The sequence below is a fragment of the Lynx rufus genome, unplaced genomic scaffold (genome assembly GCF_022079265.1).
Source record: "Lynx rufus isolate CCGP_SWC_20201006 ecotype Redwood Valley unplaced genomic scaffold, mLynRuf1.p SCAF_7, whole genome shotgun sequence".
Taxonomy (NCBI): domain Eukaryota; kingdom Metazoa; phylum Chordata; class Mammalia; order Carnivora; family Felidae; genus Lynx; species Lynx rufus.
In genome coordinates, this window is record NW_025814889.1 from 111,744,262 (window position 1) to 111,764,618 (window position 20,357).

The window sequence follows — 20,357 nt, forward strand, 5'->3', positions numbered from 1 at the left end:
TCTATAAAATGCCATTAAACAGCTATAAATATTTGAGTATATGCCATTTGTCTATAAAGCATTAGTATTTTTCTCTATAATAGATTAAAACATAAATCACTTTATATACTACAGTTCACTGGAAATAGATTTAAAACAAAACCAAAACCCTCTGGCATTCTTCTATAAATAACTCCGCAGTAAGACACAAAACTTTTTGGTATTTTTGCCCCTAAACAAACAGCCCAACAATTCACCCTCCTTAGAAGTCTGCTGTATACGTGAAAAGAGGTTAATGGGTAATTAACTTAAAAACACTGTTGCACACACTGGCATTAGGTCTCATTAACCCACGTCATACAGATTTTCAAAACAAAAAAAGGGACAAAATCCAAACAGTTGAGCATCTACTAAACATCAATCCAAATACAGTGTTTACTTTTGCATTGATTCTAATGAATCCTGTTTAGTAATGAAGACATCATTTACTCAAATGTTAAGAGAAATCACTAACATCAACCTTCATCAGAATCATCTCATATGACAATGATAATGAAAAAAATTAATGAATTTCTTCAAATGAGCATTTGAATGTATTTTTAGAACAGGGAACAGGGGTGCCTGGGTGGCTCAGTTGGTTAAGTGCCCAACTTCAGTTCAGGTCATGATCTCACAGCTCGTGAATTCGAGCCCTGAGTCAGGCTCTGTGCTGACACCTCAGAGACTGAAGCCTGCTTCAGATTCTGTGTGTCTCTCTCTCTGTCCCTCTCCCACTCATGCTCTGTCTCTCTCTCTCTCTCAAATATAAATAACCATTAAAAAAAAAAAGTAACAGATTTATGTCCACTTCTTTTTTTAATTGTATATATCTAAGATGTACAAATTGATGATTTGATATACATATATACACTGTGAAATAATCATGATGGACAGTCAAGCTAATTAACATAATGCATCCCTACACACTCTTATCATTTGTGTGTGTGTGTGTGTGTGTGTGTGTGTGTGTGTGTGTGTAAGAGTCTATCCTCTTAGCACATTTCAGGTATAGAAGTATTATTACCTACGGTCACCATGCTATACATTACATCTCCAAAACTTACTGGTCTTACATAACTGAAACTTTGTACCCCTTGATAAACAGTTCCGTATCTCTCCCTACCCCTAACTGCCATTCTACTCTCCATTTCTATGCGTTTGACTATTTTAGACTCCCATTTCCAGGAATTTATCCAGAGGATTAAAATCAGGATCTTGAAGAGATACCTGCATTCTTATATTGCAGCATTATTTACAATAGGCAAGATACGAAAGCAACCTAAATGTCCACTGACAGTTGAACAGATAAAGATAATGTGGCATATACATATAAGGAAATATTATTCAGCCTTGAAAAGGGAATTCTGTCATTTGTAACTACATATGCTAAGTTCTGATTAAAACATCATCTCTCCTCCCAGTTGTCTTCTCTCATTTACCAAGCCCTGTCTGCTGGAGGCTGCTTTACCTCTTGTTCATTTAGCTTTTATACACAGAAAGAAGATAGCATGGTAAAGTGAAGAATACAGAGGTGAAAGGTCTGGGTGTGAATTCCAGCTGGGCCACCTCCTAGCTGAGGGATGCTGGACAAACCTATTTCCTCAACTATAAAATGGGAAATAATAATGGCACCTACCTTACAGAGTTATTATGGGAGATTAGTTAGTTAATACATGAACAAATTCAGAACAGTGTTAGCTCACAAGTAGCAATGTCATATCAGGGCTTTTCAAACTTTAATGTGCATGCAAAGCACCTGCGGGTCTTGTTAAAATGCAGATTCTGATTCAGGAGGGGCTCTCAGTGGATCTGATATTTAATGTAAAGTCTGCAACACAACTCTACAGAAATATGGTAAAGATAGCACATCTAAGGTCATAGGACACCCTCCAAATGAAGAGCCAGTTATTCAAAATTTTGCTGAATAAAAATGAATATATACCACCCGGAAGATGAATTTGTCTAGGAAGTTTAACATGAAGTTAATCATGCAGAAACAATTAGACAAATCCAGAATGTAGGATAAGGCAATTGGCCTTGTTTCTTCCAAAAGGTCAAGGTCATAAAAAAAAAAAGAAAAAAAAAGGAGAGACAAAATGGATCAAAAATGCTATATACTATAGGACATTGCAGGGACAACTGGAGAAATCCGAATAGGACTGTACATGACACAATGGCCATCAATGTTAAAGTTCCTGGATGTGATAATACAGTAAGATTACATAGCACACTTATTTTTAGGAGGTATATGCTAAAGTATTACGAGATGAAATGTCAGGATATCTGCCACTTACTTTCAAATGGTTCACAAAAAATGTATATACCAATATGTAGACAGATTTATACTACTAATGTATAGACAGATAAAGCAGACATTATAAAGTATTAAGAGTAGTAAATTCAGGTGACGGGTATTCATGTATTAATCTTTCCAATTATCTGTCAGTTTGAAGGCTTTCAAATATAAAATTTTGAGGGGTGGAGGTCCTTCAGGATAAAGTTTCATTTTGCATCCTTCTTACAAGATATACACAGACCCTAACCCCTACCTTCCATTCCAGTGTCATCTTAGCACCTGTCCCTGAGGCCCACTTTTCTCAACTGGCAAATTTCTATTAAGGGTCAGCTTGGGAGAATTTCTTTCAGGTAATTTTTCCTGACTTCCCAGGGTGGGTTAAGGACCCGGTTGTAATAGTCCATGTTTCGTTGCCATGTGGAAACACATTTGTTTCCTATACTAGATTGCAAAGTCTGGTGGTTCTAGCACACAGCCCTGGCATATGGTAGGCCTTCCACAAGTGTTTACAGATCACAACTAAAGAAACATGAATTAACAGTAGGGGATGAAAGGGCGAGTGGTAATAAGCCCTCAAAAGCCAGGATGATGTGAAATCCATAAATACAGGGAAGGAGGGATGCAACCAACACTAGCTGTCCTAGGCATAACGCCAGGCAATTTACGTACACCATTTCATTTAGGTAGGTGCAGACCTGGGGTAATTTTTAAAAGCGAGTCCTATCTGTGGATGTATGTAAATTTAACATCCTGTCTAACTTTACAGGGTGGTCTGTCCTTGGAGTACTTGGACAAGCCACTTAAACCTCAAGTCAGTTTTCACATCTGCAAAATGGGGATAGTTCCTGTTCTTCCTGTTTTCCAACACTGCCGAAAGTGACAAATGAAAATTACTTAAGCAAACTGAACACATAGGCACTGTGTAAACCGTCCTCCTTAAAATAGCACTCTTTTCTTCTTCAGCTCATCGCCTGTCTAGCTTTCTCGTTCTTCCTAGTCTTTAACTGGTGGAGGACCAAATGGAAAAGATAGGTCTCTGCCCAAATACGAGATTAAGCATAAGTTATTTTCAGCTGATTTTGGGGATGGGTTGAATGGTGGGGTGAGCTTTGTATCTTTAGTGCCTCCAATATTCTTAGAATTCACCATGAAATCAAGACTCTAATGCATAGTAAAGATGATAGAGGTTAAAAGGCTTTTGGGGAATTTTCCATTTATTAAAAACCTGAAAGAAAATGCATTATTCTAGTCAATTAATGGAAATCATGACATGTAATGGTTCAAGAATTGATCAATGGTACACCTTCCTACTTCCTTGGAAAACTTAACGGAACATTTCTTACCCAGGATAAAATTTTCATTAAACTGATTATATAAATGAAAAAAAAATACCCATAAATGCCACAAAACTTTGAAGCTTATACAGGGACCCCTTCTCAAAAATAAACAAACAAGTAAATAAATAAATTCAAAGCAATGGCACAAAGTGAGGACTAAGAAGGTAAACAACTGGCTGTATACTGAGATCTTTTCTTCAGGGTACTAACTTAACTTTGCAAACCGAACAAGATAAAAGTCAAAATGTTAGATTAATATTTAGCTTTAAAAATGTAAATTCTTGGTTCTGTTAGAGCAGTTTCAAATCACATGCTTTTGGGAACCATGCAGTATGAACATGTTTAAAGGCATATACTCAAAAATTTATAGTAGTTTCACAAATTCTAAGCTACAATTTTATTCCCCATATTAACTATCAGAGTTAGCACAGAGACAAGCTCACAGATTTCATATCTAATCTTTGGTTGCAACTGTTCCACCTGTTAGCTAGCCCTCTAAGAAATAAAACAACAACAACGACAACACTTTGAGGTCTCAATCCACTTTACGAAAAGAAAGCTTTATGAAAAGCCTGAACAATGAATTTAAACATTAAGGAGAAAATGAGAAACGTTAGGTGTGTGAAGTAGGAAATGTTAATTTCATGCACTTAGGAACACACACTCACACCCCACAGTAGTAGAAGCAGTAGAAGAGGAAAACACTACATGTGTAGGGGTAGAAATATTTGTTACATCATGATGCTGGCTGGCGATGGAGGGTTGCCGCCTTAGAGCCCCCTGAATGGAACTTCCACTCTGGAAAGCATTCACTACATCCATCTGCAAGGAATCAGAGATTGTGACAGCTTGCTCAGCAAGAGAGAGAGAGAACAAGAGAAAGGACCATTCCATCTATCAACATATAAAAAGTAAAGAAAAAGGCACTTTTTACAGAGCAGATAAATAGGCAAGAGTAGCATTTTGAGATGAAGGGGGGAAAAAAGCTAGGAAAAAAGGAGCTGAGGGGCATATAGACACATTCCTTCACGATGAGTTAAAACTTTCACTCATTCCAGGCACCAGTATTATTTTTCAAAAGAATAAGTTTTGTGGGTTGGGAAGGCTAGAAAGGAAGTTAAGGAGGGCATTCAAACCTCCTCCCCAGGTCTAAAAGCCCTTGGCCCCCACTCCCATCACTGCTCCTACCTCTCTACCAGGCCCATACCTGCGTCTGGATTCTGTTCAGACCTCTAAACCACAAGATCTGGCCGCGCCGCAACTCCCTTTCAGCATGGTCAATCTCTTCCACGTCCTCTGCTAGCTCCTCCTCAGGTATTTCTTCCTTTTGTGTTCCATGACCAGCTTCTTTTAGGAATTTTAAGCGGCTAGTTGGAATTGTTGAAATAAGCTACAACACAGGGGAAAGAACTTAGAAATAAATCAAAACCGAGTAAAATTAAACCAATCAACTGTAATACAAAAGGCACGAAAAGTTGCGAGTGTGGCCAACTATTGTCACTGACGGAGCAATGAGATCCTGTCCATCAGGCTTTGTTTCTCAGAACCACAATAAAATGCTCTTTCCTTAGCTCCACAGAAGATTTAAGTTTGAAAAGTAAAAAGTTTTCCTGAGTGGAAATAACCTGATTATAGCTTTCTTATTTTAAGAAAGACATTCAAGACAGTAAAATACACAGACACGCCCTGACCTATATATATTAAGTTCATATTAATTATATTGATTTCAAATAAAAGAAAAATGGCAAGTAGTCTTACTGGATGCAAAACAAGTTCATGTTTCATTAGTGCAGGGAAGAGTTCAATGAAAAGAAACATACCCAAATCAAAAAATCTTCAAGGTTAAACTGAAAATAGTTTTTCTGTTTATTAAATGCATCTATTTTTACAAAATGAAGCTCTTTAAGATTGGATTAATACTGATTTATCACGACACCAACAGGAACAGATGCCCCAGGAAACACAGAGAGCATAAAAAACAGTAATAAGGATGTATTAACTTGTAAGTATTAATAGCCACTAAGTGCTTAAGGAAGTCTGGATTATCGGGGGGAAACAAGCATGCGGCCAAAATCAGAGCTGCTTGAAGAGCTTCTAGTCCAACTACCTCATTTCACAGAGGTGCTGGAACAGACTCAGACACATAAGACCTAAGGTCTCCTGACAACCAAAAGCAGTGCTCTTTCTACGGCGGCACACGTAAAATCAATAGACGACATCAACCAAAGCCAGCAACCGGTCCCTGTTGGGTATGTCGGCTGTACTGAACTTCCTCTTCCTGAAATGAGCCAGATGTTTTGGGAGGTTGTGGGGTTCTGTTTTGCCTATGAGGAACATTATGAAATAACTAAAAAGGTAATCAAAAAAGAAAGGAGGCCCAGGTATGGATCCTACTTATAAGAAGATCTCTATTAATGAGTAATGCAACAGGAGTAAGAAGAGAAACCCCAGAACCTAGAAACATAATTAAGAAAAAGGTGAGATAAAGGCACATGAAGATTGAGTGAAGTTTCAGTAAAACCTGGATATTTACTTAGACTGACTTGCAGAACAATAAATTAGGTCACACAAGTTACACACCACAGCCTAATCGTTTATGGAAATGTTAGTACAGACTATCAGTTACTTTTACAGTAATGGTAACGGACTTAAAATGAACAGGGAACACACACCACTGCCACTTATCGTTTTTAAAAAAATGACAGGCATTTGTAAGCTGCTTATACCAAGGATGAAATAGATCTCATTTTTCAGGTATTGTATTTTATATGTATATTGTCAAAGCCAATCAATCCAAATAACTGAAAATGTCATTTTGTGGCCCATTTATCCAGGTACCATTATTTTTACAGAAGTATCCTCTAAATGAACTGAAATTCAAGCTTTTTCCTTAACTGTATTTTGGATTAAATTACATAACAAAATGATGAAAAGTCCAGTAAAAATATTTACTCTGACAATGCAAAAATAGGTCGTAGAGCAAAAGATAGAGATATTAGCATCTAAACCAGTTATAAATACATCATCCTAATAATGGTTATAAACCTTGCTCTAATGAACAAATTAAAAAAAATAGGTAAGAAATTTAAAGTTTTATTATATTGGCATAACCATAACAAACAATAATAACATATGAGAACAAATATTACATTTAAAAAACCCTCATGCCCCCAAATGCCCTTTCATGATCTAGAATGGCAACTACTTAGAATTAAGTAACAGAACTGATTAAAGAAAATACATACTGGAAATTAAAAAAAAAAAAAATCACTTCAGGTTTCAACATAAAATGATGAGCTTTTTACCTGGCCCCAGAGTAACGTTCCCATTCCTAGGAATATTGACCATAGCCACTGTTCTATTGAAAGTTCTGAACAACTGAAAGGTTTTCCACCAAACTGCACAATTATTATCTGGAGGAATAATCAAGAGTAAATTTATTTAAATCTTTTAAACTTTACATTTCATATACTTCAAAAATTACCCAAATTTGTATCCTTTAAAACTCAAGCTGAGTAACGATTATTCTGATGGTGACAGGCATTATCATATTCACAGCTGAAAATAAGACAAATGAAAATAAATTAAAATCTCTCTGCTGAAAATTTTAAATGCATGTATATTTCATGTTTAAATTATGTTCAGTAAAAACTAAAAAAAACCCAAAAAACTCCTAACCAGGAAAGATAACTTTACACTATTTCTGGTATGATCGAAGTAACTATGTGCCCTTGTATTTAGTATAATTCTTTGCGTAATTTTAGTGTATTTTTGTGGAAAAGACCACAAACTATGAAAAGCGAACATAATATCCAATCTTGTTTTCCTCCTCCACAGCTGTTCATTCTTTGTTCACATTTAGATGTCAGGACAAACATGAATAGTTAAGAGAGGACAAGCAACTTGCAAAGTTCCATGAAAATACATGCTTATTTAGGTGGTGAATCCTCAGAAATTTGGTCTCCCTTATAAAGGGAGAGAAGTCTAATGATCTGCATGAATAAAATCCTTAATCCAGTGCTTATGCTGCTCTTATTTTAAAGGAATATTAAGAATTAAATATCAATATTCACCTTCTCGTGAGTCTGACAGGCTTCTCTTTCATATGGCAGTTAGTAGCTACCAAATATTGAAATTAAAAGGAATCAATTTGGTATTAACATTTTTAAATGTTTCAAGTTATGCATTCCATTCTTTATAGCTGTACTTGATCCCAAATTCAAGTGATATGTGTTTGTCAATTCCACTGTTCTTCAAAATCAAGACTATTTGTATACTTTAAAAGTAGATTTCTTTTTTTTTTTTTTTCCAGCAGCCCAACCAGTCAATTATAACTGACCTGGCAATCTTGCTTGGATTTTAATAGAGATATCTAACTAAAATAATTTTCTTTCATAAACTGAAAGCTCAATATTTATTTGTGGGTTTTCTATTTTTTTAAAAATTTGAACTTTATCTTTTGGTATAATAAGGATGTGAAAAACATATTAAGATGTTGGGCAAACAATCAACAATTAATATGATTGGACTGATTTAATTTTGTAGTTTCAGATTTTTTAAATTTTAATTTATTTTTTGAGAAAGAAAGAGAGACAGAGCGTAAACAGGGGAGGGGCAGGGAGAGAGGGAGACAAAGAATCCAAAGCAGGCTCCAGGCTCTGAGCTGTCAGCACAGAGCCCGATGCAGGGCTCGAACTCACAGACTGTGAGATCATGACCTGAGCTAAGTTGGATGCTTAACTGACTGAGCCACCCAGGTGCCCTGGACTGATTTCATTTTGTGAGAAATAATCTTTCATTTTCGAGTTGTAAGGAATAAAACTGAATAGTTGTAGCATTTACTTCTAAGAGCAAGAGACTAAGTTTCCACATATTCCTCAATATATGCCTTACTTAGATCAACAAAATACTACAGAACTGTGTAATTGTGCACTGAAGCATTTTCTAAATGTGTGCTGAGGGAGCCTTGAATTAGGTGTTATCTAAATTTAGAAGTAGCTGGTTTAAAAATATTTTTTTTAATGTTTATTTTTGAGAGAGACAGAGACAGAGACAAAACCTGAGTGGGGGAGGGGCAGGAAAAAAGGGAGACACAAAATCCAAAGCAGGCTCCAGGCTCTGAGCTGTCAGCACATTGCCTGACATGGGGCTGGAACCCACAAACTGTGAGATCATGACCTGAGCTGAAGTCGGACACTTAAGTGACTGAGCCATCCAGGGGCCCCTGGATTATTTTTTAAAACTTTTTTTATCTATATTTGAGAGAGAGAGGGGCAGAGAAAGAGAGAGGGAGACACAGAATTTGAAGCAGGTGCCAGGCTCTGAGTTGTCAGCACAGAGCCTGACTCGGGGCTCAAACCAGGAACCGTGAGATCACGACCTGAGCTGAAGTTGGATGCTCAACCAACTGACCCACCCAGGCAACACTAGAAGTAGCTGGATTAAACAGAGTTCAACAAGTTCCTTAACTGTAGGATTTCCCAAAGACTTTGAACTGTTAATTAAAAAAAAAAAAAAAGGAAAAAAAAATGCTGCGGACATTTGGGTAATTTTCCCTTCCAAGCACTAAGCTCAGAGCTTCTTCACATGCATGGTCTCTCTTAATGATTCAGTAATTCTGTGATGTGACCCAATTATTATCCTCCCCATTTCAGAGATGAAGCAACTGCAGCTTGTCAAGGTCACACAATTACTAAGAGGCAATGACCTGACTCCACCACTAAGTGACTCCCAAGTTTGTACTTGTAACTACTGTGTTCTATTGTTTGAAGAAACTCCAAGGGGGCGCCTGGGTGGCTCAGTTGGCTGAGCATCCTATTCTTGACTTCAGCTCAGGTCATGATCTCACGATTCCTGAGTTTGGGCCCTGTGTTGGGCTCTGCGCTGACAGTGTGACACCTACTTGGGTTTCTTTCTCTCCCTCCCTCTCTGCCCTTCCGCAGCTTTTGTGTGCGGTCTCTCAAAATAAATAAATAAATAAATAACCTTAAAAAAAAAAAAAAAGAAAAAAGAAACTCCAAGAGGTAAATAGGCAATATTTCCTTAACTTCTCTAAGGGTGTAAGAGGAACTAAAGGAACCAATGTTTCATGAGACATATTTTGAAAACACTGATTGTTTTAATTGCTACAAAGTAGAAGAGAGACAAAATATTTACAAAGAACTAAGGATTATTCTATACTTCATGACCTGTCCAAAAAAAAAAAAAAAAAAAAGAGAAGAAAAATCAGCTAGTAAATAAAAAGAGACAAATTAAATTTAATACAATTTATAAGGTGAACTCTTCAAGTACCTCAGCTCTACAATCAAGATTTTGGCTAGACTATCTGTGTAAATCAACGGCCATGTTTTCCTACCCAGCTGAAACTGTCCACAAAAATGCTAATCAAAGTGCTGATCCATGATAAGAACATAAGGAACAGGCACCAAAGTACAAATCAATGCACTGTTTGCACAGCGTTACCACTGCAGCTGCTACTACATGCAAAAAGAAAAAAAACCACAGAAACCTCCAGCAACATATAAAAAACTCTCAGTTGAAATACAGTGCGATTAATGAAACTTGTTAATTTACATTCTGACACATGGTCCTTATCTCACTGTGGACCTATAATAAATGGACCAGTAGCTGGTCCACGGACCACACTTTGAACAGTACTGGCTTATTTATAAGGTATTGAAGAATGATATCTCACATTAACTGTTTTGGGTATATCAATCTTTGCTGGGAACCAGATTACCAGATTTGCCTGATAGGCAGTTAAATTTTTTGCAACTCCCACATATTACAAAGATAACCTCAATTTTATAGCAAGTAAAAGCTAAAACTTTAGCATGTCATGAACAATGATTTTTTAACAAACATAAACAAAATACTTCCAGAAAATACTTGATAAGTAAGCAACATTTCTCCTAAAGTTTATGGAAATTGAAAGCTAAAACAGAAACAATTAAGTCTGGGGTTTTGGTACCTAGAGTACACAAGCTATGGCTGAATAAACTGTTTAAAATTCTTCAATCTTCATTTCAAAACAAGCACTATCACTGCCTGGTTCCTTTGTTGAAAAAGCTCACTATTTAATTTTAAATCTTGTTTGACAGTACAGGTAACCCATGAACAACACAGGTTTAAACTCTGTGGGTCCACTTATACATGGATCTTTTTCAGTAAACACAGTACAGTACTGTAAACGTATTTTCTCCTTATGATTTCTTAGCAACATTTTTTCAACATTTTTTCTCTACCTTACATTATTGTAAGAACACAATATTTAGTATTTATATAACATTCAAAACTATGTGTTAATTGACTAAGTTATTGGTAAGGCTTCTGGTCAATAGTAAGCTATTAGTAGTTGAGTTCTGGGAGAGTTCAAAAGTTATATTCAGATTTTTAACTGTGCAGGGGTGAGCTGGGGTGAGGAAAGGGTGTGGGCTGGTGCCCCTATCCCATGTTGTTCAAGGGCCAAATGAAAAACTGGCATGTACCAACTCAGAGAGCAGCATTCAGAATCACATGAATTTTAGAATATTCATTTCAGATATTATTATTTAATAACAGACTCAACTGTAGACAAAGGATTACTATCAACTGTGGGATGCAATTAAGCGATCCCTGTAGCTAGACTAGAAACTGGTTAACTAAGATTTATCTTAAGTAACATTAAAATTATAATAGTTTGATCATGATATAGAATGAAGAATCAGTATCAGATGAAGTAAAAAGTATCACAACCACAGAATTGGTAGTGCAATTAAAATAGTATTAGCTTAATATGATCTTCAGGATTTCAGGATAGAAATGATCATATTTTCACTGGAGGTATGATATTTAAAACTTTTTTTAGGTGTCATTAAGGCAATACATAGAAGCCCACACACGTAGCAGTCAAGTAACTTCTGGAACAAGCTACCTGTTTAGTATCTCCTACATAATAATCAAATGTGAAACTATCTTTTCCAATTACCCACCTGTACCACAAAAGTGCCTAAAACAATTGTGCAGAAGATGGCATTATTAAAGATTCCTTCGAATACATTTCTTTCACCATGAATTTTCCGGGCATTTATTTCGTTGAAAAGTTGCATCAGCACAAAGGTATTAAAAACAATAGTATAATGTTCGGAAGGAGGAGCATGCAAAGGAGCATTTCTTCCACTATCAATATCAAAAAACTTTTCTCCTGAAAGAATGAAAAATTACGATTTTGTAATTATCATACAAAATAATTTAACATTTCAAGAAAAGTATGCAGTAATAAAACCTAGCCAGACCTTTATTTGATTTCCAATGACAGCACAGGAAAAGTTGGAAGGAACCTGGGGTTATCTAATACAACTCCCTTGTTTTATAGACGAGGACATGGAACCCCCCAAATTATGATATCGAAGTTAGTGGCAGAACCAGGACAAGAAACGAGGATTCTTTTTACTTCCTCCCACTATCTATTGTAGTGCCTTCCTAATAAGCATCATCCACTGACAAAGAGGAGAAAGTAAAGATAAATGGGGGTCAGAAACAGAACAACTTCTGTTCTTGAAGAAGTTGTAACATTAAAACATCTGGGATTACATTAGCTTGCAATAAAAACAACCAAAGCTTTATCAGGCATTGAATTCTTACCAGCAAATAAGAGTGTAAAGACTACTACAAGTTGATAGAACGCATGACCCAAAATATTCTTCATCATCGTGCGTGAGATGAGAGGCTTATTTCTACCATAAGGCTTCCGGAGCAAGAGAGACTCAGTGGGGGGTTCAGTCGCCAGAGCCAGGGAAGCGAGCGTATCCATTATGAGGTTCACCCACAGCATCTGTACAGCCTTAAGTGGTGAATCCTAGAAAAGACAGGTTTCCTAATAGACATTCATAACTATTCAGGGACTCAGAAATTCTCAGGAAGCCTTTTGTATTTAAGAACTTACAGAACAGAACAGGATTACATTTTTATATTAATTAACCTATAATATTAAGGTTCAGTTTATTCAACTATTTAAGTACTTTAACGCAGCAGATTATACACACAGTTTTGCTTTAAAACAACCATGTTTTAATAAAAAAAACTGTGAACCTACTTGAGTAATACAGGCGCCCGTGAAAGCAACAATCACTGCTACTACATTAACTGTGAGCTGGAACTGAAGAAATTTGGAGATGCTGTCATAGACATTTCGTCCCCACATAACTGCCTTAACAATGCTCGTAAAGTTGTCATCTGTGAGAATAATATCAGATGCTTCTTTAGCTACGTCAGTTCCAGCGATACCCTATTAAAAAAAATTCTGTGAATTAGACTCAATGTTTAAAGTATAACCTTTAAATATCCGAAAGGGTAGTAAATAACAAAAATTGTTACCTCCATACTTAGTAACTAAGGACTTAAATTTACTGTAAAAGAAGGTAATATACTTATTCTGAGATACCTGTCAGGAAGATATTCCATCTAAAGCAAAAATCAAAGAATAAGATATTGCATGAAATGTAAGTACGAACCAAATATTTCCAATGAAAACCTAGTGTTGTAATTGAGATATGCTGTAAGTATAAAATATGCACTGGTTCTGAAGACTTAATACAAAAAAGAAAAAAGAAAGCTCAACAGCTCACTAATTATTTTTTCATTGGTTACACTATTAAGGGTTATTTTGGATTCACTGGTTTAAATAAAATAATTATTAAAAGTTTATTAAAAGTTAAAAAGGAGAAAAGAAAGTTCAAACTTGGCTTAAAAACAATGAGGAATGAACACAGGCATCACCCAAGTTCCTCCCAACTGTCACACAAAAAGATACATTCAACAATAACAACTCACAACAACAATGTTAGTGAGAAAGGAGACAGTGCAAAGAAATCCTAAAAGGCTAGAAAGGAGATAACCAAACTGTAAGCTGGCAGACCCTAGAGAATGGAATCCTAAGCCAAGAGTAGGGAAAGCAGAAAATTAACTTTCTTTGCACTACAGAATGCTCCTATACAAGGCCCAGTACTTGGCAGCACCAGGTAGCACTGGAAGGAGGGGTGAAGGTACGAATGAAAAGAGAAGGATTTCTTGTAAGTCGATCAAAGACACTGAAGAAGTACCAAGAAGGTCCAAACTAAGAACCACGTCCGTCAAGAGTAGAATGGAATGCATTAATAAACTGTGGATTAATCAAAACAACACAGATGAATCTCATAAGCATAATGATGGATCAAGAATACTGGACTCACGGGACACCCGGGTAGATCAGCCGGTTGTTTAAATGTCTGACTTTGGCTCAGATCATGATCTCGCGGTTCACAGGTTCAAGCTGGACTCAAAATAACACGTAACACAATTTTCTTATGTTCAAAGTTCGGTAATAGGCAAAAGTAATCTTCAGACTACTAGTTATCTTTGCAGAGAAACAGGGCAACGATTAGAAGACGGTGTGACTGACACACCTATGGGAATAGGTAATAATCTATTTCTCGCCTTGCATAGTAGAACAGGTCTGTTCATTTGTGATAATCCATTCAAGTTGTACATTTATTTATGTATTTTTTTAATTTTTAAAGTTTATTTATTTCGAGAGAGAGAGAATGAGTGGGGGGTGGGCAGAGACAGAGGGGGACAGAGGATCCAAAGCCAGTTCTGTGCTGACAGCAGAGCCGGATGTGGGGCTCGAACTCATGAACTGTGAGACCATGACCTGAGCTGAAATTGGACACTTAACCAACTGAACCACCCAGGCGCCCCTCAGTTGTGCATTTATGACTTAGGCACTTTTCCGTATGTGTGTTACACGTTAATAATAAAATTAAAAGAAAAGGCACCTAGATCCTCAAGGCCTCTTCCCAAGTCCATGCAACCAAGTGACAATTTGGTGAGCCCTCTGACCTGGACGAAGACTGCCTGCTAATTTATCAGGGAGGGTATGACAAAGAAGGTCCAGACTGAAGGGTACCAAGCACTGCTGAATATAGGGGTGCTACCCTGAAAAAAAAAAAAGAAGCTAAGAGTAACTCTGTTTATTGAGTGCTGAGACCACGACCCTTTTTTCTCTACTTGTTGCCCAGTACTGTACCAGTATTAAGGTACAGATTTGACAATTATTTTCTGAGAAATCTTAAGAGAAAAGACCTAAAAATACAATTCAATGTACCCTAAGGAAGTGAAATGGCCAAGCCAGAACACTTTACTGAGAGGCTTCTGTTTGACAAATTCCACCTACAGGTCCAAGGCTTTCCAGCTTTCCACTGGTAGACACTCAGAGACAACCGAGAATCACCTGACATCTGAGGAAAGACTAATCTGAAAGAGACTAAACCAAAAGGCAAATGGACACACAGACTCTGCAGAGACAAAAATTTATTTTAAAAAGTCAAATCCTTAGAAAGGTACATCAGTGAAACATGAATAGGATGCTAAAACAAGAACAAAAAACTTAGAGATCCAAAAACAACTCTTGGAAATCACAATATATGATCACAGAAATGAAAAAAACAAAAACAAAAACAAACCCAAAACTAAAACAAAACAGAAACCGAGGAAATAACCCTGAAAATAAAGCAAGATGACAAAGGTATGGTAAATATGAAAAAAGGAGACCAGATAGTAAGTCCAAGCAGTTCAAAAACTGGGAAGGACGTAGCACTTTTACGGGCTCACCAGGCACAGGGTGGGAAGGAGGGTGGGTATTCCAAAAGAACAAACAGTGGCGATGAAATGACTATTACAAAAAAATTTCACAAAATTGAAGAAAATGAGTTTATTTCATAACAGAAAGTCGTTCCATGACAAAAAATCATTATATTTCAGGAGACTGGAAACTAAGACGCATATACTTCCAGAAAGGAAAACAAAAAAAGAAAACAACACAAGAGGTTCAAAATTCAAAATGGTTCGTAACAATAGAGGAATGAATTCAAAATTCTGAGTGGAAAAAATGATTTTCAAACTAGACCTTTATATTTATACCAAGTCAGATTAAGAATCAAGAGTGAGGAAAGGGTGGAGACTTCAGTCATAAAAGTTATAAAAGAGTTTACCTCTCCTGAATTGTTTTTTGTCAGTAAGTTATTGGAGAAGACGGCATTACTATATGAGTGAGTACACCAAAACAGATGATGACATCGAGTCCAGGAAATACAAGAGCCGACATGAGAGAGGAAAAGGAAATCCTCAGGTATGGAGAAAACAAGACAGCTGGGTCGCAGGCCTAGCCAACAGTCCACATTGAAGCATGTCAGAAGGTCTGGGAGAGGAGGCTCTAAGAAGGTAAAAATGTAAAAGTGCCAGATGATTCCGAAGTAAAGAAAGGAGAATTTGATGATGAATTAGTGTTGGAGTACACAGAAAAGCAAGAGTGAACAAATTAAAAAAAAAAAAGATTTAAAAAGAAAGTCAATGAAAAAGATAATTTATAGGGAATACAAAAAGTTGTGCAAGCAAGTAAGACTTATCAGTAGGCCACACGGCTCAGCTTGGATCAGCATTTACGATCACAATGCTGATCAATACGCTGATCTATCTGAAATCATGCTCTAACTCTGGGGGAAGAGTGATAGGATAGGTAGTGTGCATGTATGCAGTTATGGAAGTGACCGTGGTGTGTGCCTGGTGAGCCCATAGAAGTGCTACATCTGCACCTTCCTTAGCGAAAAGTCAATAGCCAGTGCTTAAGAAAACAAAAAAGCACCATCATGTCATTTAGATATGTGGACGCAAACAACTAAGAGAAACAAACAGCTAAACTAGTCGGTTTCCTTTCATCAAAAAAATGAGCTGGAATAATACTTATCACTGGGGACCTAAGTAGTAAATCTTACGAAGTGATCTGACTTTTTAAATGCATATATTGTTTGATAAATAAGCTTTTCTCAAAAATATTCAAGGGGAAACAATCTTAATTTAAAATTTGAGTCTCTAGCTTCTAATTGGAATATTTGACTTGGAACGTGAACCGTATCTAAAACATCCGAGCCCTATAGGTTTCCCTGTTTCTCGGCACCCCCCGTCTTGTACAAATGCAAACCTCACCATACCCTTGTTCAGAATCCTTCAAACTTTAAAGAGTAATTTTGAGATGTTAATTTGTGTCCAAATAAAAATGAGTTCCATAGTCAAGTAAGTTTGGGAAACTTCCATCAGAAAAAGTTAAACAGCTTTTTTGTGAGCTTCTCTGAGCCGTGCACCACCCTGTGTTGTGAGTCTCCAAGCTTCCTTTACTCCGCTGGAAGTCTGCTCGGGAAAGGGCTGGTCTACCGGATGAAAGAACGAACTCTCTTTTCTCAGCATTTAAGGCCCTTTTCGGGTCCCCAATCAGCCTGGCCTCATAGTCCATTACCTCCCAAGAGCACACACCCTCTTCTAGTCAAGTTAAACTTCCTGCAGCCCCACTGAGGGTCTCTGGGCTATACTTCCGCACCTCCTCTTCTCTCTCCCTCAACTCCAATTGGCGCTTCTTTCAGAAACCCTTTCCCAGTCGCTCCAGGCAGAGTCTTCCTCCTTGCAGCACTCCGCGTGTTGTGTCTGGGCCTTCACTTGGTGCCACCATGCTCTGATTATTTATTTCTCTGCCTGCTGAACCTTCAGGAGGCAGCTACTCATCTCTAATGTTTCTGGACCAGAATACTGAAAATGGCTTCTTAATGTTTGGAGAATAAACAAACAAATCCTTTATTAATCCAAAGTTTAAAATGACAGGATCTTAATTACCTTAGGGAAGATTTTACTGCCAAAGATGTATTTGGTTATAGAAATACATCATGGTACTCAGACTCTGAGGACAGAAATATCGGTATGTTATGGTAAAGTGAATTTTGGTAAGAATAATGTAATATAATAAAATAATATAATCATATTTTAAATGTACCACGGAGGCTTGCAATCTTAAGGAATCTATGGGGAATGGCTAAATAGAGGAAAAAGTCAGACTTCTTTGCAAGCTAATAATGTACTTTTTTTTTTTTTTAAGTACATATTGTATTTATTTTTGAGAAACAAAGAGAGATAGAGCACTAGAGCACAAACGGGGGAGGGGCAAAGAGAGAATGAGACAAAGAATCCGAAGCAAGCTCCAGGCTCTGAGCTATTAGCACAGAGCCTGGCGTGGGGCTCCAACTCACAAACCATGAGATCATGGCCTGAGCTGAAGTCGGACGCTTAACCGACTGAGTCACCCAGGTGCCCCGCAAGCTAATAATGTACTTAGAGTCCTTTTGTAAATGTCACTTTTATGTTGACATTTTTTTTAAATGTTGAATTTTCTAAATATCAGTATGTATAGTGTGTGTGTGTGTGTGTGTATGTATATACACATTATATATACATATATATACATATATAAATACGCATACATACACATATATATACATGTATACGTGTATATATATAGATATACATACATATATATGTAGATATACAGAGAGAGAGACAGAGAGGGAGAATACACAGATAGTATTCTAAAATGGCTATTTCTGCCTGCAAAGTAAGAGACAAATTTAAAAAGGACTAATCAATAGTCATTTCTTGCGGGTATCTATTAAAAACTCAAGCCAAATAATTTTGTCTTTCAGTTTTAAAATATAAGATTGAAAAACTGAATAAATACACAAAGTAAACTTAAGCTTGACTGAACAAAAGTGCTTTCAAGTTCAAGTCATTCTTCCTCTGTCTTTTTAAAATAGATTTAGATGTCTGATGTGCTAACTTAAAAAGAATAAGTGGTACAATGGGCCTAAAACCTTCCGGGCTTAAACAAAGCAGCCACTGTACTGTTCTATCTGTAATACTATATTTACCTGTATGTTTTGAAACCTCTTAGCATCTGCCTTAAACACTGAAGTTTTGGGAAGAAAGCTTTTTAGTTTTTAAAATGCACTGCAAAAGCCTTCCTGGCTGGCTGTCCAGATGAAAGTAACAGTCAGAGTCCTGGTAAATGCTCAAGAGCAGCAGAGTGTGATCCTGTGTTCCTAAAGTGAACAATGATCCTATCTGCCCACAGCCAAAGGAAAGGCACTTCAATATTCCTTCTCCCTTCATCTACCTTTCACAAGTCTTCAGAAGTTCAGACAAACTTGCTGCCAACCCTACTGAGTTTGGAACAGGGTAGGGTGGGGCTCTTGGGGTTCACAGCTTTCGGCTGAGAGCACTTCACCCACAGAAATCCTCTTTCCATCTCTCTCATGCCAGTTGAAAGGCTGTCACCATGGTGATGGTTCTGCTAAACCCCTATTTTAGCAGCAAAATATCAGGGGGACGAATTACACAAATAAACATTGGTACACATATATAATCTTGTATCTGAAACATGTAGGGCCAGACTATGCTTCACGATTCAAGTCTCCCATATTTTAGAAAGATGATGAGGCACATAATTCCCATCACAAATTCCCCCGGAGGGGGCAAGTGCCCCCCAAAAACTTTAATACCTATACAATGGCTATGAAGGTTCACAGGAAGAAATTGATTCAAAGATATGAAAAACCTACTATCAATCATTAAACATTTATGTAATACATATATTTCATGATAGCAATTTTATAGTAAATACTTAATCAGTACACTATCAGTATTATGGCTAGAGTAAAAGAAAATAATAATGAAATGCTGAGATTTTCTAGCACTTTAAATAATCAAATCTAAATCCAAGACTTGTGGGGGAGGAAAGTACATTTTTTCCAATTGAAAGAGGATTATAGCTATTATATATGAAATGATGATTCAGTGACTCTTTAACAGACATTTTCAGTTGAGTGGAAGATTCTCAAATCATATTTTTAACTTAGACACACACACACACACACACACGCACACTCCCTCTCTCATCTGTTCAAAGCCTGTCTCTCAAGAGGATTGCTGAAAGGTTCAGATCAGATGACAGATATATATATACATTTTGCAGAGTATAAGGTAAATGCATGATGTTATAAGTGTTCAAGAGTCACCTTCTAGCCAGATTTCACTGCATCAAATAAATGTAGTTACAAACTACTTATCAATTTAGAGACATACTTTTGACTCAAATCTTGAGGTACAGAGTTTAGTATCAATAGCAATTTAGTAACAAACAACTCAGCCAGTAAATTATATCTGAATACTTAAACAGGTAAGTTCCTACCATTGCAAATCCAACATCGGCTTTCTTTAGTGCTGGGCCATCATTTGTACCATCACCAGTTACAGCTACAACCTGGCGTTGTTCTGAGACAGTGCTGTCAATTATACCTGAAACAAAAGTAGTATTTTTGCTGTAAAAACATCCCCTTTAATTAATAAGATGATTCTGCAGAGTACCCTGACCAGCCAGTTTTACAGACCTGAAGTTAAAAAGAAACAAACACACATAGAGAAATGAAAACTGCTGAGACGCTGGGCAAGGACCAAGTCCAGAAACTAAGGTTACATTAGGAGCAATATCCTGTTTTACTGAAGATAAACACAATTAACCAAAGGTGTGAATAGGAAATATATTCATAGGGTGCCTGGTGGCTCAGTGGGTTAAGTGTCTAACTTTGGCTCAGGTCATGATCTCCTGGTTCGTGAGTTCAAGCCTCACAACAGGCTATGTGCTGACAGTTCAGAGCCTGGAGTCTGCTTTGGATTGTGTCTCCCTCTCTCTCTGTTCCTCCCTCTATCATGCTCTATTTCTCTCTCTCAAAAATAAACAAACATTAAAAGAAATAAAAAAATAAAAAGGAAATGTATTTAGACTTTATTGGAAAAGACAACATCCTAGAGTCAAT

General features: G+C 36.9%; 1 protein-coding gene across 4 annotated transcripts in view; it reads right to left on the reverse strand.

The window, feature by feature from the left end:
* The window catches only part of ATP2B1 (ATPase plasma membrane Ca2+ transporting 1), a 130,258-nt gene that overhangs the window by 3,819 nt on the left and 106,082 nt on the right, over nt 1-20,357 (reverse strand). For 2 of the 4 annotated variants that reach the window (XM_047066560.1, XM_047066559.1), the window contains exons 15-20: nt 19,733-19,839; nt 12,725-12,916; nt 12,274-12,487; nt 11,622-11,833; nt 6,957-7,064; nt 4,859-5,041 (exon numbers count right to left, since the gene is read on the reverse strand). In XM_047066560.1, the coding sequence (XP_046922516.1) occupies nt 4,859-5,041; nt 6,957-7,064; nt 11,622-11,833; nt 12,274-12,487; nt 12,725-12,916; nt 19,733-19,839 (1,016 nt within the window). Of the gene's footprint in view, nt 1-4,359; nt 4,474-4,858; nt 5,042-6,956; nt 7,210-11,621; nt 11,834-12,273; nt 12,488-12,724; nt 12,917-19,732; nt 19,840-20,357 lie in introns of those variants that run through there. The other 2 variants (XM_047066562.1, XM_047066561.1) reach the window with 2 other exon arrangements.